The sequence below is a fragment of the Coregonus lavaretus genome (genome assembly GCF_964263955.1).
Source record: "Coregonus lavaretus genome assembly, chromosome: 12".
Taxonomy (NCBI): Eukaryota; Metazoa; Chordata; class Actinopteri; order Salmoniformes; family Salmonidae; genus Coregonus; species Coregonus lavaretus.
In genome coordinates this window covers 31400262-31426529 of record NC_139999.1, presented here as the reverse complement: position 1 = coordinate 31426529, position 26268 = coordinate 31400262, and the positions used below count along the sequence as shown (strand labels likewise).

The window sequence follows — 26268 nt, the reverse complement described above, 5'->3', positions numbered from 1 at the left end:
AGTTGGTTGTGGTAATGCACCATAAAGTTGGTTGCCAACAGCCATATAAAGTCAGAAGAAGAAGAAGTCTGAAGGAGGAGAGATTACTAGAAAACAGACTTGTACTGACCTTGTGCATTTCAGGTAAAATAACAACCCAATGTTTATATCCCAGGACAAATTAGCTAGCAACAGCAAGCTAGCTAGCTAAATTGCCATAAATATTGAATGCTTTTCGACCTGTCCCCAAATCAATATAATTGGTTCAGAGTTTATTTTGATATTTCAACCTCCATGTCCTATTCGGGTCTGGTGTGGGGGGACAAAATCAACTTGCGGGCGATGTCGCACATGTGCGGTCTGGATAGCATGTCAGTTCTGTTTCCACCACTGAGGTATAATAAGAACTGGAGATTGCATCCAAGATGTCATTGTTTTCAAGGTAATCTACTCACGTTCGAATACATCGATTCATGGACAATCTATATCCAGGTTGCATCCGGTTTAATGCGGACTAACATCACATTTGCACTAGTACTCAGTGCGCACAGTGAGCCGCACGAGCAGCGACAACGTCCTTACGTCATCCAAAAACATGGCAGACATTGGATGAATACAAAATGTTACTATCTTCGGCTGTGAGTGATGGAAAAACAATCGGCCTCACTTGCCCTGAATGACGGGTCGACACTGGTTATAAATACTATAGTATTCACTGTAGTGTTTTTACAGACTGTACTGTAGTATTCACTGTATTATTTAGTGTAGTATACTCTAGTATTTACAGTTAATTATAGTATAAATACTGTAGTAAAAGAAAACCGTGCTTCTACATCTGCATTTCTTGCTCTTTGGGGTTTTAGGCTTTGTTCTGTATAAGCACTTTGTGACAACTGCTGATGTAAAAAGGGCTTTATAAATAGATTTTATTGATAGTATATACTATGGTAATTAATGTAGTGTTTTTGCAGACTGTACTATACTGTAGTATTTAATGTAGTGTTTTTGCAGACTGTACTATACTGTAGTATTTAATGTAGTGTTTTTGCAGACTGTACTATACTGTAGTATTTACTATAGTGTTTTTGTTTGATTATCTTTGACATAAAAGTGGAGGCTTTCTCCTTCAGGAAACCTACTCGAGAATTATTAAAATAGCTAATTTTCCATAACCGGTAAGTAAGTAAGTAAGTAAGTAAGTAGGTCTGAATTGATAGTTCAGAGTTTCTTCTCTTTTCTATAACCTGTAGGGAACACAATATATGGTATATACTTGGTATGTAGATTTTTTACTTATAGTTGGCACAAATTGCGATATGGCGGAGGGGAATGGGCAGGGTATAGACAAATTAAATACTGTAGTTTTTACTATAGTTAAAAAAGTGTAGTGTTTTTGCAGACATTACTGTAGTATTTACTACAGTGTTTTTGTGGATAATACTGTAGTATTTACTATAGTATTCAACAGTATAACACACCATTCTATAGTAAGTACTACAGTCGTGGTCAAAAGAATTACACAAGTATTGGTCTTCACAAAGTTCGCTGCTTCAGTCTTATGAGATATTTTTGTCAGATGTTACTATGGTATACTGAAGTATAATTACAAGCATTCCATAAGTGTCAAAGGCTTTTATTGACAATTACATTACGTTTATGCAAAGAGTCAATATTTGCAGTGTTGACCCTTCTTTTTCAAGACCTCTGCAATCCGCCCTGGCATGCTGTCAATTAACTTCTGGGCCACATCCTCACTGATGGCAGCCCATTCTTGCATAATCAATGCTTGGAGTTTTCTGTCCATGGACCCAAAATATCTATGTTTTGTACCCTGAGCCACTTAGTTATCACTTTTGCCTTATGGCAAGGTGCTCCATCATGCTGGAAAAGGCATTGGTCGTCACCAAACTGTTCTTAGATGGTTGGGAGAAGTTGCTCTCTGAGGATGTTGGAAACATTCTTTATTCATGGCTGTGTTCTTAGCCAAAATTGTGAGTGAGCCCACTCCCTTGGCTGAGAAGCAACCCCACACATGAATGGTCTCAGGATGCTTTACTGTTGGCATGACACAGGACTGATGGTAGCGCTCACCTTGTCTTCTCCGGACAAGCTTTTTTCCGGATGCCCCAAACAATCGGACAGGGGATTCATCAGAGAAAATGACTTTACCCCAGTCCTCAGCAGTCCAATCCCTGTACCTTTTGCAGAATATCAGTCTGTTCCTGATGTTTTTCCTGGAGAGAAGTGGCTTCTTTGCTGCCCTTCTTGACACCAGGCCATCCTCCAAAATTCTTCGCCTCACTGTGCGTGCAGATGCACTCACACCTGCCTGCTGCCATTCCTGAGCAAGCTCTGCACTGGTGGTGCCCCGATCCCGCAGCTGAATCAACTTTAGGAGACGTCCTGGCGCTTGCAGGACTTTCTTGGGCGCCCTGACGCCTTCTTTACGACAATTGAACCTCTCTCCTTGAAGTTCTTGATGATCCGATAAATGGTTGATTTAGGTGCAATCTTACTAGCAGCAATATCCTTGCCTATGAAGCCCTTTTTGTGCAAAGCAATGATGACGGCACGTGTTTCCTTGCAGGTAACCATGGTTAACAGAGGAAGAACAATGATTTCAAGCACCACCCTCCTTTTAAAGCTTCCAGTCTGTTATTCTAACTCAATCAGCATGACAGAGTGATCTCCAGCCTTGTCCTCGTCAACACTCTCACCTGTGTTAACAAGAGAATCACTGACATGATGGCAGCTGGTCCTTTTGTGGCAGGGCTGAAATGCAGTGGAAATGTTTTTGGGGGATTAAGTTCATTTTCATGGCAAATAGGGACTTTGCAATTAATTGCAATTAATCTGATCACTCTTCAGGACATTCTGGAGTATATGCAAATTGCCATCATCAAAACTGAGGCAGCAGACTTTGTGAAAATTAGTATTTGTGTCATTCTCAAAACTTTTGACCACGACTGTACACATGATCGAGGGATACTACAGTGTGTAGTATAGTATTATTCTACAGTATACTACAGTTTACTATAGAATTCTATAGTAAGTATTGTAGTACTCTATAGTAACCTGTAGTATTTTTTCATGTGGGTATATACAGTCATTGGTACCAGCACATTTTTTGACACCGCACCGCGTCAACTGCACGCCCCCCCCCCCGTCGCGGCGCGGCGCGCAGAGGGACAATCTGTTCCCACAAGAGCTGAGAGGCAGCGACACGACTCATTTGCATGAGCCAGCCTAGGAACAAGGACAAGCTGCGTTGCTGTGCTGGTCTGATGAGGCAGAAAGAAGGACCAGAAAACATATCAATTTGAGCAACATAAAGGGCGAACAATCCGCGATATGGTTGTCGGAGCATGGAAGCTCCAGAAGACGTGTCTGTCCGGGAACAGCTTTTCCACGACCGAGTCAGAGAGACTATAGTAAGTACACTCAGTACTCGTTGACTGCGGTGAAACAGAGCTTGCCTGTTGATTGGAGTGCTCTCGCTGCGCCGCTGTAATCATCAGCTAGCTGCAAATGCAATTGTATCTCATAACATTTACAATTTGCTGAATATGTGAGGCTGTAGGCTATTCGAGGGAACTTGCTGTTAGAATTGGTGTATCTGCCTTGGCAGCAGCTAATGGGGATTCATAATAAATACAAATATTGTATGTGCTCATGTGATCCTGGCATGATGGCTCTATCACCACAGCAGCACAGGGAAGAGACATATGACCCTGTTTAGCACAGTAGATCTCCATCTCTCTTCTGCCTGTCTGACTCACTGATACAGACGACATTAAGTCATTCCAGACTCTCTTTCTCTCTTTTCTAACTCCCATTCCTGTGAGTGCATTATAGGCTGCTAATAGCATTTATCTTTGTGTGTTTGTGTATGTATGCAGACCTATGTGGGCAATTGTGTTTCTATTCACATGCACGTGTGTCCTAAGTGCCTTAGGCTGGACAGAGTGTGCAGCCTTTTAATCAAGTATTGGTAGTGGTAGTGCTAGTTCTATTTTTCATGACCTACATCTGCCCTTTGAAAGGCTGTTTAGTCTTAACAGGTACCGTGGCATGCATAGTTATCAATAATCCCATTCCCCCACTTATATTTTCTGGTAGGGCAGAATGGACACAAGATGGTCTCAATGACAGAGCCATGCATTAGTAGCACAACTCGTCATCACAGAGGCGTGATTCTTCTCACAGAAGTATTCAGCAAATACTTGTTGTGTACAGCACTAACAAGCAAAATATTTGTATGATATGATGTTTTACCTTTACATCCCAACTTTTAACAACATGCCTGAGACAGTTATCTTTTGTTCTATCTTTACGATGTCAGTGTCCAGCCCACTGACTGAAAGGAAATACTGGAGAAATCCTTCAGAACACAGGACTTGAGTTTGTCTAGTGGGCTGGCAGCCTAGCTTAACCTGAAGGTGTTACACAACTGCAGAGAGGAGGATAGAGCCAGACTGAGAAAGGGAGAAAACATTTCTGATGTGAAAGACAAAGAAAAACATAGAGAAATACAAGACAGATTGACAGACAGACAGGTGGGAACAGACAGATAGGGAGTGTGCGTCAGAGCTGAGACAGGTAACACTGTGGTCCTCTGGACTAGAGCAGGTGAAGGTGCCCTCAGTGGGGCTCTGTCTGTCTGTCTGGACAGGGAGAGAGAAAATATAACAGACCTGTGGTGTTTTGTCCTTCACAAAGGACTGTCTTTCTGTGACCGAACATGATGACTGTTTGTTGGGATGGGAGGCTCAACTTAAAGCGCTGACACTAGGCCATTTTAGTTTTCATCTATATACAGTATATGCTGCTTGTATATGCTGTGAACCCTCCATGGTGCTCCATATTCTCTGTCTGCCATTTATTGGCAGTTTGCTCTCACACAGAGTGGGGCTTTTGTTTGGGGCATTAGCGTGCTGGGCATTAGCTGTTGGGGCTGTGAGCTGTTGGGCATAAGCTGGTAAGCATTGTGACATGGGCTATGTTTTCCCTCTCCCCCACACTACCACATCTCTCTATCAAAGGGTGGATTTACATCAGTAAAATATGTGTATTAAGATCTATCTCTCTTCAACATACTCGTTACATTTTGAATGCTTAGCAGGACAGAAAATGGTCCAATTTGCACACTTATCAATAGAACATCCCTGGTCATCCCTACTGCCTCTGATCTGGCGGACTCACTAAACACAAATGCTTTGTTTTTAAATTATATCTGAGTGTTGGAGTGTGACCCTGGCTATCCGTAAATAAAATAAAAAATAAAATTGCGCCGTTTGCTTAATATAAGGATTTTTAAATAATTTGTACTTTTACTTTTACTTTTGATACTTAAGTATATTTTAGCAACTACATTTACTTTTGATACTTAAGTATATTTAAAACCAAATACTTTCATACTTTTATTCAAGTAGGATTTTACTGGGTGACTTTTACTTGAGTCATTTTCTATTAAGGTATCTTTACTTTTACTCAAGTATGAGATTTGAGTACTTTTTCCACCACTGCCGTAAATACCATAGTATATAGACAAACAAAATAAGGATAGCAATTCAAACTATACAGGAGCTTCTCATCTGAACCATATTCTACATAATGTTGCACACTTGATTAATGCAACAATTCACAAATGTTTGGATATTTTAAAAGCCTTTCATTTTCAATTAGGCTAACAGAGCAAGAATGCTGTCTACTGGTATTAAGGTAATTATTGCAAGGACAGGTGGTGTGGGAAAGCCATTGTCTTTACACTATAACACCCAGAGGTAGAAATTTGAATCTAGATCTGTCTTTTTACACTACAAGATCATCTTTCCTGGAACTAGTATCTGTCGTCAAAGTATTGTAGTGTAAAGAGGCCCAAAGTTCTCCTAGACTTTACAGCATTGTAGTCTGTGGATTTAAAACCCCTCTCTCCCATTATCCTCAAACTGCCCAGCATGCGCTCCTTTCTCTTTGAGCTGTCTGAATGCCTAGGCTGTTTCAGTCCAGCCTAGTTTATTATTCTTCAGCCTGTATCTGAGTACTGGCCAATGACTGGTTTTACATGGCTTGCTTTATTACAGAGCAAGTCACACATAATGTACTTACGCATCTGAATGTCTCGTTTGCTATTTGGAGCGCTGTGTGTCACTCTGTAGCATCGTCTTTCAGTTTGGGAATGGGAAATTAATAGTTGTTATTAGGCATTTTCTGCAGTTGCGTATTATATTGTGGTCCTTTGCTCTAACAAAGCTTTTACTTGTATACAGCTAAGCCTGCATCTCAGCTCTGGTATAATTGCTGTGACATCACCACATTATTTCCATCAGTAGGTTTATTAGACTCCAAAAAAGACTGGCAAGCTGGCATGACGTCAATCCACACCTAATACAGAAACAAACATTAGGTGAAAATGGTTTAGAAACTAACAATATACAGTATATTGCATGAGTGAGGTATGGTAGTTCTTAATGATGTACATTATATGTTACAACTACTGAGCTCTGCCCTAGTTCATTGGATGTTGGGGTCACTGGGCAGGCTATGAGCTGGGGTATCCAATTCTGCCTGGTCGTTCATCCACTCACTGGATAAATCTGGGTTGGCTGCCATTTGTGGGTCAAGTTTATCAAATGTACATGATAATACAAGTCAGCAGGCACATCAGGTCAAAGTATACATTAAGGGCATCATAACAGACACAGATTCTCTCCCTATAGCAATGATCAAATTCAGATAGGAGTGCCCACATTGCTAACATTTACAGTTCTAGGATGTAGCCCTGTTTTTATTTTACTTTTATAACATGTTATATTGGAGTATTTTATTAGACCGCCGGAACATTCTGGAACAGAATATTTACTTATCTGTGGGATCAGAGGTAGCTATCTCCTTATGTAATATTTATGATATTATGATGTTTTTCTCTGTCTGTTATTCGTTAACCTGATTGCGTCAGCTTTATTCAGACCAGGGTGAGGATATGTTGCTTTGAAACTGGCACAGAACTGCTGCCATTCCTAGTTCCAAATTGTAAGAATAGGGTCTCCCATTTTAGAAAATATCTGGTAATTTCCGTTTTATAGAGGATTGGTGGGTATGTGAGTATTTAGTTTGTTATGTTGTTGGCTTTTTTTGTTGTAATCCCAGCCGGTCTCCACTCTCTCGTTGGTTAATCTGGTAATCCTGATAATCTGACCCCCTCTCATCTATCTACTACAGAACTAACCCTGATGACCCTGTTATAAAACCAGGGGCTCAATCACAGTCACAGATCGCCAAAACCTTCATTTGGTAACTAGAAATCCACTCCAATGATGTAATTCAACATCTGTAATACAGTTAGGCTACAGACAGTACAGTTTCACATTTTCCGATAATAAAGGAGAACTTCATTTTGTTGTAAAGGGAGAGAAGGCTGAGTTCAACTTGATGCTACAGATCAGTGATTGATTCACATACATTAGGACGTGCCTCCTGAATGCAGGCTTGAGGCTAAACTATTGTTTTGAAGATAGAACCACAAGTGATGATCTGCATTCATCTAGCCACACATGCAACAATAAATCACACTATTCTGAGTTATGTGGCTAAACGGGTTCATAACATGCGTCTATTGGCTTTTGTTCAGAAATCTTCTAACACAGCAAGATATACAGTTTGACGTGAATGAGAAAATAGAGTTTCCACTCCCTAGAATGTGCATGTTCAGTCTTATCCATGTTGTTTTTTATTTAAAAGTATGAAGACACCCAGCTTTGACAATGTACCATTAATTAAGCAGAGGGCATGCATGATGTCACTTGGCAACCATAGCAAAAATAAACACAGTGCAGGTAACAGAGAGGGAGATGATTGACTCCCCTGTGTCTTCCTGGGTTCAGTCATCGCTAAGATCGTTGTGGTGATGTCTTGATGAACCAGCTGGATGGTGAAAAGCCTGCCTGTAAATCATCTGTGTTAGTGTGACAGAGAGGATTTGAAGACTTTGTCTGGTGTTTGTTTGCCCTGTGCGAACCCGCTCACCTCTGTTAAACAGCAACACTCGGGGTCTACAGCAGCGTTGTGTGGATTTTCTCTGTAGAGTGAATTATTGGCTTTATAAATGCAAATAGAGATGAGAAAATGAATATGTCCCCGCCCATCTGTCTTTTTCAGCCATCTATTTCCTGTGTTTGAGTGGTGCAAAATCCACTTGTCACTTAAATCTCGCTGGATTGATTGCTTTTATTTTATTCCTGCGACTCTTTCATGCTCTTGCTTGTGCCTGTTGTTTTTTCCTGTTAATGTTACGACCGCGATATGTTTGTAATGACCTATCAAACACACCCCAGTATTGGCTGAAATGGACTCAATGGAATACATTGTCTTTCCGTTTCATGTATAAGAACGCTAAAGTTTTGTTGGGGGATTTAACACATCATCTCGACACTTACATCATAAGAAAAATAAGAAAGATAACTTTATTTAGCTGGGTGTACATTTCTTGTGGAATTGAAAAAATTAATAATTTGCTACAGTTGAAATGTTAATAAATTTGATGCGCTGAAAGGAAAGCATCTTCTGAAAATGAACAGTCGGATTATAGTGATAATATGTCTGATCTCGCAAACAATGTAAAGTATGTTTAGATAGGTGAAATCTAAAGCCAAGCGTGTTGATGTTTATTCCGAGGGTATCCTGCTATTGACACACTTGTTGAATTATTCAACAGAACGTGAAAACAACATTAATTAATGAGTGCAGGTAAGCCTAGACCAGTGATGGCCAAATTTGATGGGGTTTGGGGCCACAAAAAATCCCCCATAGGGAGCTTGATCCTAAACGTTGATCAGAGTTTTTATCTCCACAGATCTGTGTCCTGCTTTTCATCTGTCTCTACATCGTCTCCTATCTGGTCATCACCCACTACAAGAGGAATGCTGAGTTCACCATAGGTACGTGTGCGTCTGAGAGGTCAAAGGTCAGTGGAGTGGAGGCCAGGTCACAGTGGGCTGCAAGGTCTGCTGGATTTCTGCAGCTCAACACTATTGATTAATTCTAAAAGTAATTGATTAGACTCTTGATATTTCTTTATGTCTCCCAATGTCCTCATTTGTTCCTGTATGTGTAGGTGTTGTATTCAGACCCCTTGACTTTTTCCACATTTTGTTACGTTACAGCCTTATTCTGAAATTGATTAAATTGTTTTTCCCCTTATCAATCTACACACACTACCCCATAATGAGCAAATGTATTTTAAAAAACCCCGGAAATATGACATTTACATAAGTATTCAGACCGTTTACTCAGTACTTTGTTGAAGCACCTTTGGCAGTGATTACAGCATCGAGTCTTCTTGGGTATGACGCTACAAGCTTGGCACACCTGTATTTGGAGAGTTTCTCCCATTCTTCTCTGCAGCTGCAGGTCCTCTGTAGCTCAATTGGTAGAGCATGGCGCTTGTAACGCCAGGGTAGTGGGTTCAATCCCCGGGACCACCCATACGTAAAAATGTATGCACGCATGACTGTAAGTCGCTTTGGATAAAAGCGTCTGCTAAATGGCATATTATATTATTATTATGCTCTCAAGCTCTGTTAGGTTGGATGGGGAGCGTTGCTGCACAGCTATTTTCAGGACTCTCCAGAGATGTTAGTTCGGGTTCAAGTCTGGGCTCTGGCTGGGCCACTCAAGGACATTCAGAGACTTGTCCCGAAGCCACTCCTGCATTGTCTTGGCTGTGTGCTTAGGGTCGTTGTCCTGTTGGAAGGTGAACTGTCGCCCCAGTCTGAGGTCCTGAGCACTCTGGAGCAGATTTTCATCAAGGATCTCTCTGTACTTTGCTCCGTTCATCTTTCCCTCGATCCTGACTAGTCTTCCAGTCCATGCCGCTGAAAAACATCCCCACGATGTTACCATGATGCTACCACCACAATGCTTCACCGTAGGGATGGTGCCAGGTTTCTTCCAGACGTGACGCTCCTGAGCTCAACTTCGAGTCTCATAGCAAAGGGTCTGAATACTAGGTATTTAAGTTTTTTATATTTAATACATTTACAAACATTTATAACAACCTGTTTTTCTTTGTCATTATGGGGTATTGTGTGTAGATTGCTGAGATTTTTATTTATTTAATCCATTTTAGAATAAGGCTGTAACGTAACAAAATGCAAAAAAAGTCAAGGGGTCTGAATACTTTCCGCACTGTAAATGCATATCTCAGCATACGTTTGCCCTTGCTTCACACTGCTGTGTATAGATTTTGCATGTCAGCATAAACAAGTTGTTGTTTACCATGAAGGAGCCAAAATAACTTAATTTATGTGTGCAGGCATGTGCATGAGCTAGGGTGTTTTTCACTGCAGCAGCCCCCACCTCACTTGTGAGTGTATGTTTCCATCAGGAATTGACAGCAAGCGTTGGTATGGCGGATGGGATGCTTTCCAAAACACACTGGTACAAATTACAGCCAGAGCCTGTTATGCAACCTTCCCCGTTGGCCCCCTCCCACGGTCTCCCAGATCCTCTGTCCTGTTAGACGGGGCAAGGGGCGCAAGGAATGTTCCCCTGGGATAATAATACCCTCTGTAGGGCATACACAGTGCACAACAACCCCCACACACACACTTGGACACACACTCGGACAGACACACACATACACACACACACAGAACCAACCCCCACCCAGTCAGGAATGTACGGTCCGCAGCACCCCTTGGACAGCCAATATGGGTGTGGGGACTGGGGGTTTTCACAAACCAGATGTTTCTGGCTACAGTTCCGTTCTAGTAATATCTCTTGTGTAGTGTGTAAACCATGTACGAAGCCAGAGATAGAGAAGTAAGGGGGAAACAGAGAGTTGGGTTTTACTTTAACCAACAAAGGACTCTGCACTTCGGATAGATAGCCTGTCTTATTTTGCTGGAACAAAACAATGGGGTACAAAATAAGCCTAAACTTCAAAGCCTGTGCCAAATATGATAATTCAGTTTTTATGACTAAATACTTAATTGTACGGGGTCTGGTTAGCAAATTGTTCAATACCACCCCCACCCCTTTTCCCCAACACTTGCACATGCATACTAAATTGTGCACTGATTTGTTCAGTTGTTGGAAACAGCTGACCTATCTGATCAATACCATGATCTGTCACGGATCAGCGCCATACACACATGGGGCCCAGAGATTTTCAAACAATGTATTACTGTACTGTGATAAGGAAGAGCATTTTGCTTTTGGGCAATTTAAATTCCTGCTTTCGGAAATAACTAGTATTGCCGGTTCAAGGTTTGTAGCCTGCAGCATAAACACACACACCCACAGACATGCACACACTGTCACGCCCTGGCTCTGGGGATGCTTGTATGTTGAGCCAGGGTGTGCGTGTTCTTTATGTTGTTCTAGTTTTGTGTTTCTAGGGTAGAGTTCTTGTATTGTGTTTCTATGTTGGCCAGAGTGGTTCTCAATCAGAGGCAACGAGTGTCAGCTGTTGCTGGTTGTCTCTGATTGGGAAACATATTTAAACAGTCTGTTTTTCCACAGTGTTTGTGGGATCTTGTTCCTGTTTAGGTTTGTGTTGTAGAACCTAGGACGTCACGTTTTCGTTTGTTGTTTTGTTCGTGTGATCATTATTTAATAAATATAAGTATGTTCGCAAATAACGCTGCGCATTGGTCCTCTGTTCCCGACGATCGTGACAGAAGATCCCACCAAAACTGGACCAAGCAGCGTGTCCTGGAGCCATCACCAGGGGAATCGCTAGCGGATCTCCGTGGCAACCTCGACTGGGTCAAGCCTAGTGAAGAGCAGAGAGGGTGGACTTGGGAGCAGTGGAGGAAGAGTCTCGACTGGGTCAAGCCAAGTGAAGAGCAGAGAGGTTGGACTTTGGAGCAGTGGAGGAAGAGTCTGGCGAGAGATAGGGAGGCTTGGTCCACGGGGAGGAGAGACACCCCAAAACATTTTGGGGGGGGCTCACACCGTGGACGACGGGGCAGCAGGAGGCCGCGATAGAGTGGTCCAGCGGGTTGGCAGAGGAGGCCGCCAGGTTAAGGGGGCCACTGGTCACAAAGGGGAAGGAAAGTGTAGAGGCACGGCGAGAGGTACTGGGGTGTGTTACCAGTCCGGTCTGGCCCGTTCCTGTCCCTTGCACCGAGCCTGTGGTGCGCGTCGCCAGCCCAGTCCGGCCTGTTCCTGCTCCCCGCACCAAGCCTATGGTGCGCGTCGCCAGCCCGGCCCGGCCTGTACCTGCTCCCCGCACCAAGCCTATGGTGCGTGTCGCCAGCCCGGCCCGGCCTGTTCCTGCTCCCCGCACCAAGCCTATGGTGCGCGTCGCCAGCCCGGCTCGGCCTGTTCCTGCTACCCGCACCAAGCCTATGGTGCGCTTCGTCAGCCCAGTCCGGCCTGTTCCTGCTCCCCGCACCAAGCCTATGGTGCGCGTCGCCAGCCCGGCCCGGCCTGTTTCTGCTCCCCGCACCAAGCCTATGGTGCACGTCGCCAGCCCGGCTCGGCCTGTTCCTGCTCCCCACACCAAGCCAGTGGTGTGCGTCGTCAGTCCGGTACAGCCCGTGCCTGTTCCACCGGTGCCTGGTCCGGTACCGGTCAGCTGCTCCACGCCGGAGCTAGAGCAATCCGCTCTAGTACTGTGGGGGGTTAGAGAGGGTGTGGGGATCATGCCCAGAGCCGGATCCGCCGCCAAGGCGGAGTGCCCACCCGGTCCCTCCCCTCTGGTGTTCTGTTGGCGCGGTCGGAGTCCGCGCCTTTGGGGGGGGGGGGGGGGGGGGGGGGGGGGGGGGGGGGGGGGTACTGTCACGCCCTGGCTCTGGGGACGCTTGTATGTTGAGCCAGGGTGTGAGTGTTCTTTATGTTGTTCTAGTTTTGTGTTTCTAGGGTAGAGTTCTTGTATTGTGTTTCTATGTTGGCCAGAGTGGTTCTCAATCAGAGGCAACGAGTGTCAGCTGTTGCTGGTTGTCTCTGATTGGGAACCATATTTAAACAGTCTGTTTTTCCACAGTGTGTTTGGGATCTTGTTCCTGTTTAGGTTTGTGTTGTAGAACCTAGGACGTCACGTTTTCGTTGGTTGTTTTGTTCGTGTGATCATTATTTAATAAATATAAGTATGTTCGCAAATAACGCTGCGCATTGGTCCTCTGTTCCCGACGATCGTGACACACACACACACTGTCCATTACTGGGGGTACATTACCGGAGGCAAACTACCCGCCCTCCAGGACACCTACAGCACCCAATGTCACAGGAAGGCCCAAAAGGTCATCAAGGACATCAACCACCTGAGCCACTGCCTGTTCACCCCGCTATCATCCAGAAGGCGAGATCAGTACAGGTGCATCAAAGCTGGGACCGAGAGAATGAAAAACAGCTTCTATCTCAAGGCCATCAGACTGTTAAATAGACATCACTAGCACATTAGAGGCTGCTGCTACCTTTTAAAATCACTGGCCACTTTAAGAAATGGAACACTAGTCACTTTAATAATGTTTACATATCTTGCACTACTCATCTCATATGTATTTACTGTATTCTATAATATTCTACTGTATCTTAGTCCATGCCGCTCTGTCATTGCTAGTCCATATATGTATATATTCTTAAATTCCATTCCTTACTAGATTTGTGTGTATTGGGTATATGTTGTGAAATTGTTAGATATTACTGCACTGTCGGAGCTAGAAGCACAAGCATTTCACTACACCCACAATAACATCTGCTAAACACGTGTATGTGACAAATAAACGTTGATTAGATTTTTACATAGGCCTACACAAGATTTTGCTTTGCTTGATCACACACAAACACTCTTCCACACATGTGCAAACATGTTTGTCGTTTATAGTTGTTACTCCAAGAACAGTTTTAGCCTGCAGGTGTTTGTTAGAATCAGTGGTGTAGTGGTACCTGGAGAAGTGGGTATACTCTAATTTTGCCAGCATTCTTCCAAACGGCCCGCCCGTTTCATTCAGAGTGAATGTCACTCACTCTGAATGACCTAAAATGATCAATTCCATATTGGTCTTTCACAGTCAGGACAACCCAAGCTGTACTGTGCAGTAGGCTAATAGTAGGCCTACTATTGAAACAGATAAACTGAGTCAGAAATTCACCGGTTTCAGATTTCCCCCATTTCATTCAGGTTTTCGTTCTCAAAGTCACACTTTTTTTGTTTTGTTTTTTTACAGAAAAACAACAAAATTGTATGTTCTAAGTCCATAACAATGCTTAAACCACATCAGGAGACCACTTTTGAGGACTGGGAAAAATCTAAGAAGTTTAGATTTTTTAGAGTAGTTAACCTTTAATTCAAGTGTGCAGGCACCTAGAAATATTGTTTTATTAGCAGTGTTTCTGTAGCACGTGAGATGGAGTTTGCAAAATAAATGGCCACTGGATTGATGAAAATAATCATCATGATATCATTCTGACAGATAGGCATGGCCTACTTTGTAGCTAGTTAACATTTAATAGAGAAGGTTTTTGGGAAAGCCTTTCAATCTACCAGAAGAGAGTTAGGTCTATCATTAGCATCACTATATTTTTCCTGTTCCTTAATTTGTTTGAAACCTGGACATTTTGCTTCATATTATGAGGCATATCTTACCTTGCTTCAAAGTAACCTTTAGCCAAAATCCCACCATATAAACGTGGAGGCAATTATTCTTATAAAGACTTCCTCATATGCCTTCTCCTGTTCTATTGGTTTTCTTTCAAAGTTCTTTCATTGTCTAGCAGCCAAAGGCATTATCCTAATCTTATTAGCAACCTATGATAGTTGCATCTTTAAATCCCCCCTCTTTCTAACAGATATTTCCATCTCTATCTATGAAACCGCTTGCATGTGCGGGGAGCATTTTAGAACGGTGTTTTCACGTAAATTGCATTTTGCAACATTCACGCGTAGGCCTACTGCCCTGTGTACATTTCTGGGCCTAAAAAGTGAATAAATAATAGTTGATCAACATTTGAAGCTAAACATTGTGATCTGTTCCATCACCCTAGTAATTGACACGGTGTATACCTCCACTACACTACTCTGATATGCATCAAATCCAAATCAAATGTTATTGGTCACATGCACATGTTTAGCAGATGTTATTGCGGGTGTAGCGAAATGCTTGTGTTCCTAGCTCCAACAGTGCAGTAGTATCTAACAATTCACAACAATACACAAATCTAAAAGTAAAAGAATGGAATTAAGAAATATCTAAATATTAGGATGAGCAATTTCGGATTGGCATTGACTAAAATACAGTATATACATATGAAATTAGTAAAGCAGTATGTAAACATTATTAAAGTGACTAGTGTTCCATTATTAAAGTGGCCAGTGATTCCATGTCTATGTATATAGGTGATAGATTAATTATTAATGACTAATTATTACACCCTGAAACGGTGTGAAATGTGTTAGAAATGTGTGAGTGTAGGACCAGTAAAGACGACTATTTAGCAATGTGAGTAAGAGTTAGACCAGACAACAAAGGAGAACTGTCTAAACCAAGATAAAGGGGCCTCCCAATTTAGGGAGGAGAGAAACTGTTAGGTTTTTTAAGGAGTATGCAGGATATGTGAGGACGACGATAACTAAGGAATGCGTGTGTGTGTGTGTGTGTGTGTGTGTGTGTACTGATGGTCAGGAGAGCAGTTTTAAAGTGGAAAACTACAGCCCGCCTACAGAAAAGAGGGATGTTTGTATGACGTATGAGTATAAAAGATGGACTCTGAAATTGTGATGGCAGAACGTTCTCATGAATAAAGCCTGATGATTGTATGCTGGGCTGCTTGGTCTGATTTATTAGAGATTTACAACCTCTGGGATACAGACTGAGTAATAAGTTAATTTTTGAAACATTGGGATAGAAATTCACGTAACAATAGGGCAGCAGCCTCTAAGGTGAAGGGTTAAGTAGCCGGCTAGTGATGGCTATTTAACAGTCGGATGGCCTTGAGATAGAAGCTGTTTTTCATTCTCTCGGTCCCAGCTTTGATGCACCTGTACTGACCTCGCCTTCTGGATGATAGCGGGGTGAACAGACCGTGGCTCGGGTGGTTGATGTCCGTGATGATCTTTTTGGCCTTCCTGTGACATCAGGTGCTGTATGTGTCGTGGAGGGCAGGCAGTGTGCCCCCGGTGATGCGTTGGGCAGACTGCACCACCCTCTGGAGAGCCCTGAAGTTGCGGGCAGTGCAGTTGCCGTACCAGGCGGTGATACAGCCTGACAGGATGCTCTCAATTGTGCATCTGTAAAGGTTTATGATGGTCTTAGGGGCCAAGACGAATTTCTTCAGCCTCCTGAAGTTGAAGAGGCGTTGTTGCGCCTTCTTCACCACACTGTCTGTGTGGGTGGACCATTTCAGATTGTCAGTGATGTGTACGCAGAGGAACTTGAAGTTTTCCACCTTCTCCACTGCGGTCCCGTCGATGTGGATAGGGGCGTGCTCCCTCTGCTGTTTCCTGAAGTCCACGATCAGCTCCTTCGTTTTGTTGACGTTGTGGGAGAGGTTATTTTCCTGGCACCACTCAGCCAGGGCTCTCACATCCTCCCTGTAGGCTGTCTAGTCATTGTTGCTAATCAGGCCTACTACCGTTGTGTCGTCTGCAAACTTGATGATTGAGTTGGAGGCGTGCATGGCCACGCAGTCATGGCTGAACAGGGAGTACAGGAGGGGGCTGAGCACGCAACCCTGTGGGGCCCCTCTGTTGAGGATCAGCGAAGTGGAGGTGTTGTTTCCTACCTTAACCACCTGGGGGCACCCGTCAGGAAGTCCAAGACCAAGTTGCACAGGGTGGGGCTCAGACCCAGGGCCTTGAGCTTAATGATGAGCTTGGAGGGTACTATGGTGTTGAAGGCTGAGCTATAGTCAATGAACAGCATTCTTACGTAGGTATTCCTCTTGTCCAGATGGGATAGGGCAGTGTGCAGTGTGATGGTGATTGCATCATCTGTGGATCTATTGGTGCGGCAAGCAAATTGAAGTGGGTCTAGGGTGTTAGGTAAGGTAGAGGTGATATGATCCTTAACTAGCCTCTCAAAGCACTTCATGGTCCTCTGTAGCTCAGCTGGTAGAGCATGGCGCTTGAAACGCCAAGGTAGTGGGTTCGATCCCCGGGACACCCCATACACAAAAAAAAAAAATGTATGCACGCATGACTAAGTCGCTTTGGATAAAAGCGTCTGCTAAATGGCTTATTATTATTATTATTATTATTATATTATTATGGTGACAGAAGTGGGTGTTACGGGGCGATAGTCATTTAGTTCAGTTACTGTGGGGATTAAGAAGTGAGTATTCGCAATACTTAATGAAAAATAAGTAGGTATACCTGCGTATACCCTCCACTACACCACTGGTGAGAATTGAGCAATGTGTGCTTGTCGCCCTTCAGGAATTTAGGGGAAGGTGGTCTTTGATCAAGTTCCCAGCTTCTTGCCCAGCCTGTCTGTCCCCTCCCCCCACACTCTTTTTCCTCTTTCTGTAAGTCATACTAATAATTGTGTTGTGTTCTTTAAATTATAGATAACAGTGAAGATGAAACAGTCAACAAAATTGCGTGAGTAACTTTTAACAATATAGGCTTTATTACCACCAATCATGTCTATTCTGCCACAGAATGTCAGAAAACCAATATACTGAACCTACCTACATATTTAATATTTATATGTGTCATATGGGACTGCTGCTTCTTTTGTGAAATCCATTTTTCTCTCTCCCCCTTTTTCTCTCTGTCTTTCTATAGGCTGTGTCTCTGTACGTTCACTCTCTCTGTCTCTATGGGCGCTGTCCTACTCCTACCTCTCTCCATCTTGTCCAACGAGGTCCTGCTCTCCTTCCCACAAAGCTACTACATGCAGTGGCTTAACGGATCTCTTATACACGGTAAACACACACACAAGCACCTACATTAACATACTCACTCACTCACACGCGCGCACACACACACACACACACACACCTGACAGACACACCTAATGCATACAGACATTTTGTTTGTGCGAATGATGAATGACGGTTTAAAGTCATGTGCTAATGAAAGATCTTTTCAGCAGGTAGTTGGTTCAGTGCACATGCTTCACATATTTGCTTTCCCATTTCATTTGTTCAGAGAGAAATGTCAATCTGCCCCAGGTTGCTAAGGTTGTAACTATTACCTTTACTCAGTGGTGATGATAAGACTATAGATACGAGCTCCTCAGAGCCTTGAACTTTTAAAACTGACGTTTATGAAACTCCACTAGAGACTACACTCTTAGAAAAAGGGTTCCATAAGGGTTCTTCGGCTGTCCCCATAGGATAACCTTTTTTGGTTCAAGGTAGAACCCTTTTCGGTTCAATGTAGAACCCTCTGTGGAAAAGGTTTTACCAGGAACCAAAAGGGTTCTAGTTGGAACCAAAACGGTTTCTTCAAAGGGTTCTCCTATGGGGACAGCCAAAGAACCCTTTTAGATTCTAGATAGCATTCTAGATAGTGTATAGAATATAGAGAGTGAGCCTCTCACTGTCTGTCTCCATCTCTCAATGCAGGACTGTGGAATATAGTCTTCCTCTTCTCCAACCTCTCCCTGGTCTTCCTCCTGCCCTTTGCCTACTTCTTCACTGAGTCTGAGGGCTTCGCTGGATCCAAAAAGGTAACTGCTTCAGTGACAGAGCAGACTGGTAGCAGATGTGTTCGAGCCAAATCCCCTGAGTGTTGTGATGACATGATGATTGGGATGAGTTGGCTAAAGCACAAACAGATCTTGGACCAGGCAGGTGATAGAGCATCATGTTTGTAAGTCGCTCTGGATAAGAGCGTCTGCTAAATGACGTAAATGTAATGTAAATGTATATGTACACTGAGTACTCTTTCCAAGACATAGACTGACCAGGTGAATCCAAGTGAAAGCTATAATCCCTTATTGATATTGTTCAATCCAGTTCAATCAGTGTAGATGAAGGGGAGGAGACAGGTTAAAGAAGGATTTTTAAGCCTTGAGACAATTGACACATGGATTGTGTATGTGTGCCATTCGGAGGGTGAATGGGCAAGACAACATATTTAAGTGCCTTTTGAACAGTGTATGGTAGTAGGTACCAGGCGCACCGGTTTGAGTGTGTCAAGAACTGCAATGCTGCTGGGTTTTTCATACTCAACAGCTTCCTTTGTGTATGAAGAATGGTCCACCACCCAAAGGACATCCAGCCAACTTCCCACAACTCTGGGAATCATTGGAGTCAACATGGGCCAGCATCCCTGTGGAACGCTTTCAACACCTTGTAGAGTCCATGCCCCGACGAATTGAGGCTTTTCTTAGGGAAAAGGGGGGTGCAACTCAATATTAGGAAGGTGTTCCTAATGTTTTGTACACTCAGTGTATATAACGTGGTATAACGTTTGTATACCGTCTGTACACAGGGTGTGATGGCCCGTCTGTATGAGACAGCAGTAGTCCTCTTCCTCCTGACCCTGCTCGTGTTGGGGATGGTGTGGGTGGCATCAGCCATCCTTGATGACAACATGGCCAGACAGAGTCTTTACGGTAAAACAACCTCTCTCTCTCGATCTCCCCCCTTTTTCTGTCACTTTCATACCCTTAAAGCTGTTTTATGTGCTTTTCGTGTTTTACCTTCCACCTCTTCTCATATTTCGTCTGTTGCCATTGTTAACTGCATATGTGAAATGTAAGTTTAATTCCTAAATGTATCTATAATGTACTCAATCTTTTGTCTCAGATCTGTGGGAGTATTACCTGCCTTATCTGTACTCCTGCATTTCCTTGTTCGGAGTCCTGCTGCTGTTGTGTAAGTACAGTACATGTTTACCCATGAGTATCCCTGCCCCAGGCCGCGGGCATTTAATAAATATGAGGTTTCTCTCTGTGATGCCTGTGTATTATATATTAAATGAATTTATCCCCTGTGTCTCCCACAGTATGCACTCCTCTGGGACTATCACGCATGTTCAGCGTCACAGGAAGCCTACTGGTCAAACCAAGGGTGAGTGTGTCTGTGTAAGACTCATGTCAGTGTGTTTTTGTCCTTTAGTTTATGTACTGTATGTATATAGCTTTGTGTATAGGTGTACCCTATTGTATGTGTGTGGTGTTGGTATGAACTGTATGTGTGTGCTGGTCTGACTCCCTTAATGTCTTCCATCCTCAGTTGCTGGAGGACCTTGATGAGACAATGAGTTGTGCTGGGTTTGAAGAGGCCTCTCTATCCAGGAAACTCACTAGTAAGTCCCATGACATAACGTACTGTATATCCATGATATAATATACACTACCGTTCAAAAGTTTGGGGTCACTTAGAAATGTCCTTGTTTTTTGAAAGAAAAGCAATTTTTTTGTCCATTAAAATAACATCAAATTGATCAGAAATACAGTGTAGACATTGTTAATGTTGTAAATGGCTATTGTAGCTGGAAACGGCTGATTTTTTAATGGAATATCTACATAGGCGTACAGAGGCCCATTATCAGAAACCATCAGTCCTGTGTTCCAATGGCACGTTGTGTTCGCTAATCCGAGATGCTGACCTTATAGGCAGAGTTGCAAAGAAAAAGCCATATCTCAGACTGCCCATCTTAATCTTTTCTTTTTATTGGCCAGTCTGAGATATGGCTTTTTCATTGCAACTCTGCCTAGAAGGTCAGCATCCCGGAGACGCCTCTTCACTGTTGATGTTGAGACTGGTGTTTTGCGGGTACTATTTAATTAAGCTGCCTGTTGAGGACCTGTGAGGCGTCTGTTTCTCAAACACTCTAATGTATTTGTCCTCTTGCTCAGTTGTGCACCGGGGCCTCCCACTCCTCTTTCTATTCTGGCTAGAGCCAGTTTGTGCTGTTCTGTAAAGGGAGTAGTACACAGCATTGTACGAGATCTTCAGTTTCTTGGCAATTTCTCACATGGAATAGCCTTCATTTCTCAGAACAAGAATAGACTGACGAGTTTCAGAAGAAAGTTATTTGTTTCTGGCCAGTTTTATTGCTTCTTTAATCAGCACAACATATTTCAGCTGTGCTAACAAAATTGCTAAAGGGTTTTCTCATGATCAATTAGCCTTTTAAAATGATAAACTTGGATTAGCAAACACAACGTGCCATTGGAACACAGGATTGATGGTTGCTGATAATGGGCCTCTGTACGCCTATGTAGATATTCCATTAAAAAATCAGCCGTTTCCAGCTCCAATAGTCATTTACAACATTAACAATGTCTACACTGTATTTCTGATCAATTTTATGTTATTTTAATGGCCAAAAAAATTGCTTTTATTTCGAAAACAAGGACATTTCTAAGTGACCCCAAACGTTTGAACGGTAGTGTATGTCAATTTTATGCTATAATTTGTCTATTTCATGCATAATTCAAGAGATGCTATTTCTCTTTAAAGGGAATGAATAGGAGCTTATCACAAAATCTCTCTCTCTCCTCCGTAGGTGGGACCTCGTTATGGATTAATGTGAATGCAGAGGTTCTGAGGAACCGGTTCCTCAACATTCAGGCCCGGCGGATTGCTCTGGGTAAGAACCATTGACTTTCATAGAAACACAGAACATGCCCTATGCCACGAGGCCTGGCCAGGAAAACTGGCTATAATTAGGGCCTGGAGTTTGTCCCGTCAGGTCACGTGGTCAGGAAAAACTCCAACAGATAAAAAGACTGGGATTCTCAGACACTAACTCTGGATTTCTGTTTTTGCCTTCAGAGATACGGAAGAGAGCGTCACCATGGCAGCGTAACCTAGGATACCCATTGGCCATGCTGTTGCTGCTGGCTGTAACGGTGAGGAGAGGCAGACTCAGCACTCACCTCACCTGCTGACACACACCTGACATCACTTCCTCATACAAAATGTTGTGTGTGTTTTGATTGGCTGTGAGTGTTGTTCTCTTTCCCAGGTGGTGTGTGTGCTCATTGTGTGTTACCATGTGGTGGAGTTGCTGTTTGATGATACAGCTATGCCTCGAGGGATGGAGGTGAGGGGATGCTTTCCTTTACAAGCAATAACTAATAATTCAGCAAATATCTAATTTAATTCAAACAAAGATATGTAGCCGCTACTAGTTCTTGCCTATTAACTTTAAGGGACACTGTATAGCATAAAATTGCTCTTTGTAGTAGACCTATATACACTATGAAACAGAGTTTTTATAATGTGTGTACTACTGACATTTAATTGTTTTAACACAGGATGTAAATGGTATAACTTTCTTTCTCTCTCTCCTCTTGAAGGACCCTCTCCTGGGCGCTGCCTCGTTCTCCATGTTTGGTTCGTTAGGGGCTGCAGTGCAGGTGATCCTCATCCTGTATCTCATGGTCTCCTCAGTAGTGGGTTTCTACAGTTCCCCACTGTTCACTGGACTACGCCCCCGCGCGCAGGACACCACACTGACACAGGTACACACACACACACACTGGCACGCATGCATACACACACACTGCTCGCTCTCTCTTCCGTGGAGCACTCTAATAACAACCCAACTTTCTTGCTCTATTTTCTCAGATTATTGGGAACTGTGTGTCTCTATTGGTGCTCAGCTCAGCTCTGCCTGTATTTTCTAGGACTCTGGGTAAGTCTGCAGTGGAGAACTCGGCATCAGGTGCTGTTGTATGACAGACTGACATACAGTGGGGGGAAAAAGTATTTAGTCAGCCACCAATTGTGCATGTTCTCCCACTTAAAAAGATGAGAGAGGCCTGTAATTTTCATCATAGGTACACGTCAACTATGACAGACAAAATGAGAAGAAAAAAAATCAAGAAAATCACATTGTAGGATTTTTAATGAATTTATTTGCAAATTATGGTGGAAAATAAGTATTTGGTCACCTACAAACAAGCAAGATTTCTGGCTCTCACAGACCTGTAACTTCTTCTTTAAGAGGCTCCTCTGTCCTCCACTCGTTACCTGTATTAATGGCACCTGTTTGAACTTGTTATCAGTATAAAAGACACCTATCCACAACCTCAAACAGTCACACTCCAAACTCCACTATAGCCAAGACCAAAGAGCTGTCAAAGGACACCAGAAACAAAATTGTAGACCTGCACCAGGCTGGGAAGACTGAATCTGCAATAGGTAAGCAGCTTGGTTTGAAGAAATCAACTGTGGGAGCAATTATTAGGAAATGGAAGACATACAAGACCACTGATAATCTCCCTCGATCTGGGGCTCCACGCAAGATCTCACCCCGTGGGGTCAAAATGATCACAAGAACGGTGAGCAAAAATCCCAGAACCACACGGGGGGACCTAGTGAATGACCTGCAGAGAGCTGGGACCAAAGTAACAAAGCCTACCATCAGTAACACACTACGCCGCCAGGGACTCAAATCCTGCAGTGCCAGACGTGTCCCCCTGCTTAAGCCAGTACATGTCCAGGCCCGTCTGAAGTTTGCTAGAGTGCATTTGGATGATCCAGAAGAGGATTGGGAGAATGTCATATGGTCAGATGAAACCAAAATTGAACTTTTTGGTAAAAACTCAACTCGTCGTGTTTGGAGGACAAAGAATGCTGAGTTGCATCCAAAGAACACCATACCTACTGTGAAGCATGGGGGTGGAAACATCATGCTTTGGGGCTGTTTTTCTGCAAAGGGACCAGGACGACTGATCCGTGTAAAGGAAAGAATGAATGGGGCCATGTATCGTGAGATTTTGAGTGAAAACCTCCTTCCATCAGCAAGGGCATTGAAGATGAAACGTGGCTGGGTCTTTCAGCATGACAATGATCCCAAACACACCGCCCGGGCAACGAAGGAGTGGCTTCGTAAGAAGCATTTCAAGGTCCTGGAGTGGCCTAGCCAGTCTCCAGATCTCAACCCCATAGAAAAGATTTGGAGGGAGTTGAAAGTCCGTGTTGCCCAGCGACAGCCCCAAAACATCACTGCTCTAGAGGAGATCTGCATGGAGGAATGGGCCAAAATACCAGCAACAGTGTGTGAAAACCTTGTGAAGACTTACAGAAAACGTTTGACCTGTGTCATTGCCAACAAAGGGTATATAACATAGTATTGAGAAACTTTTGTTATTGACCAAATACTTAGTAATCCTTCTACCACCCCCTTACCCCCCCCCCCCCCCCCCCCCTTACCCCCCCCCCCCAAAAAAAAAAGAACATTGTAAAGTGGTTATCCCACTGGCTATAAGGTGAATGCACCTATTTGTAAGTCGCTCTGGATAAGAGCGTCTGCTAAATGACGTAAATGTAAATATAATAATTTGCAAATAAATTCATTAAAAATCCTACAATGTGATTTTCTTGATTTTTTTTCTTCTCATTTTGTCTGTCATAGTTGACGTGTACCTATGATGAAAATTACAGGCCTCTCTCATCTTTTTAAGTGGGAGAACATGCACAATTGGTGGCTGACTAAATACTTTTTTTCCCCACTGTACATATATAAATACCAACAAATATATGCTTTTTCTAAACATTAACCATTGAATCTCTCTCCTTTGGTCTTGATGAATCAGGGATCACCCGGTTTGATCTGCTGGGAGACTTTGGTCGGTATAACTGGCTGGGAAACTTCCACATCGTATTCCTGTATAACATACTGTTTGCCGGGCTGACCTCCGCCTGTCTGATCAACACTCTAACATGGACTGTACAGAGGGAACTCATCAGAGCATTCGGTATGTGGGGGTCACAAACACATACACAATTACGCATGCATGTACGCATGCTCACACACGTTGTGATCGGCTGATTCACTAATATGGTCCTCTATCTCTTCCCAGGGCTGCATAAACTGCCGTCGACCGTGTCCCGCTCCACCATCCCACTCAGGCTCCTATTGGCTAATGGACTCTCAAAAATTCAGTGACACTTGAACAAGCCAATGACCTTGGCTAACCAAAGTGAGTTTACCAAAGAGCAGTGTCCCCAAATATTTAGCTGAAGTAAACTCTCATTGAAAAAGAGAAGGGGATTGACCTGTTTGCTGACTGGTGATCCTGTCACCACTGATATGAGAAGAGGAGGAAACTTCGTTAGATGAAACATATCGTCTGATCAGGAATGGACTTGGACCTCAGACATGATCATACTTACAGAGAATAGGTACAGGTACTGCAACAAGGGGACCAATGCAATTCGTCTCCTTTTCTGTCAGGTCTATAACTGAGTAAGTGAGAAATAAAATAAAAAAGAAGAGGAAGACAAATGCAAATGAACAGAAAGGGAGCAAGAGTGTAGGTTTCTATGCATAGAGTAAGGAGATGGTCGTCTTTTAGTCCCAAGGTCATTCCCAATATATGAACCATTCATAGACATCCAAAGTGACTTCTGCTGAAATGTCTGCCAATCTCAAAACATTTTGATCCCTAACTCTTTGACTGGAAGGAACTCCACAAGAACTTCAGCTATGTGCACTTCTTTAGATCTGTCTTTTCCTCTCCCCTCTCGTTCCCTTTTCGCCTATTGTGGTCTTGCACTTATGACCTTATTTATTATTCAAATTATTTATTCTGCTGTGTTATCTTGTGAACGTAATTTCCCTTCTTTCTGTTGTCCTTTAATGGAATGTTTTGGAAAGAAGCAGATGTCTGCATGGTGTCAAAGAATAAGAGTAAATCAGTTAACAGTAATGAAAGTAAGGGACAGGTACAGTAACTCTACTTCTATGCAAATGGAAAATTCTACAATGCTCTTTTTAGTATATAATTCTCATTTACACATTTGTATCACAACCTTATGTAATAGGGACATTTTATTTTTGGTCTGAAAAGTTGGACAGCTGCCTTTTGTGAAGAGAACAGCAACATACAATACTTAGCACCACCATGCTAAAGGAAATTTAAGGTAGAGACCGGAAAGAATGGCCTGGAAGTTAAGACCAAGTTAAACTGTGATGCGTTTACAGTGTGTGTTCGTGTGTGTGTGTTTGAGTAAAAGAGTGCCTGTGTTTATGTGTCTGTCAGTGTACATTCATTTTCTGTGCAATGTTGCATTAATGCATGGAGATTTTTCTCCAATATCTCAAGTTCCTTTCATTTTTTAAATCATGTTTTTTGTTTTTAATTATGAGTTTATGTCCATAGATTTATTTAAAACACTCCTCAACCTCTCCTGAATCATACAAATGTCCAAATGTATTGTCATTTCAATGCCAGAACAGTAGGCTACTACATGTTAAATTGTCTTGTAAAACTGAATGCTTTACTATGATGTATGATTGTTAGCTAGCTATAAATTTGAACTCTGGTTAAAAGTATATGAAAATGGTTTAAACTGTGAATATTTAAACTGAAGATAGTTTTTGTAAGGACTCTTTACTGGAACAATAAATATTTTCAGTCTATTTCTTAC

The 26268-nt window shown here is 42.9% G+C and overlaps 1 protein-coding gene across 1 annotated transcript; it reads left to right on the top strand.

Moving 5' to 3' along the window:
- The first annotated feature begins 3213 nt into the window (after nucleotides 1-3213).
- Nucleotides 3214-26267, top strand: LOC311138131 (limb region 1 homolog-like protein). The gene is made up of 16 exons (XM_084172798.1): nucleotides 3214-3410; nucleotides 8831-8915; nucleotides 17491-17524; nucleotides 17711-17850; nucleotides 18496-18599; nucleotides 19367-19490; nucleotides 19684-19752; nucleotides 19883-19947; nucleotides 20113-20185; nucleotides 21392-21475; nucleotides 21661-21737; nucleotides 21854-21931; nucleotides 22188-22352; nucleotides 22459-22525; nucleotides 24432-24593; nucleotides 24699-26267. Exons 1-16 carry the CDS (start codon nucleotides 3345-3347, stop codon nucleotides 24782-24784), a joined length of 1479 nt encoding a protein of 492 aa, XP_084028924.1. The 5' UTR covers nucleotides 3214-3344; the 3' UTR covers nucleotides 24785-26267.
- Nucleotide 26268: the final 1 nt, after the last annotated feature.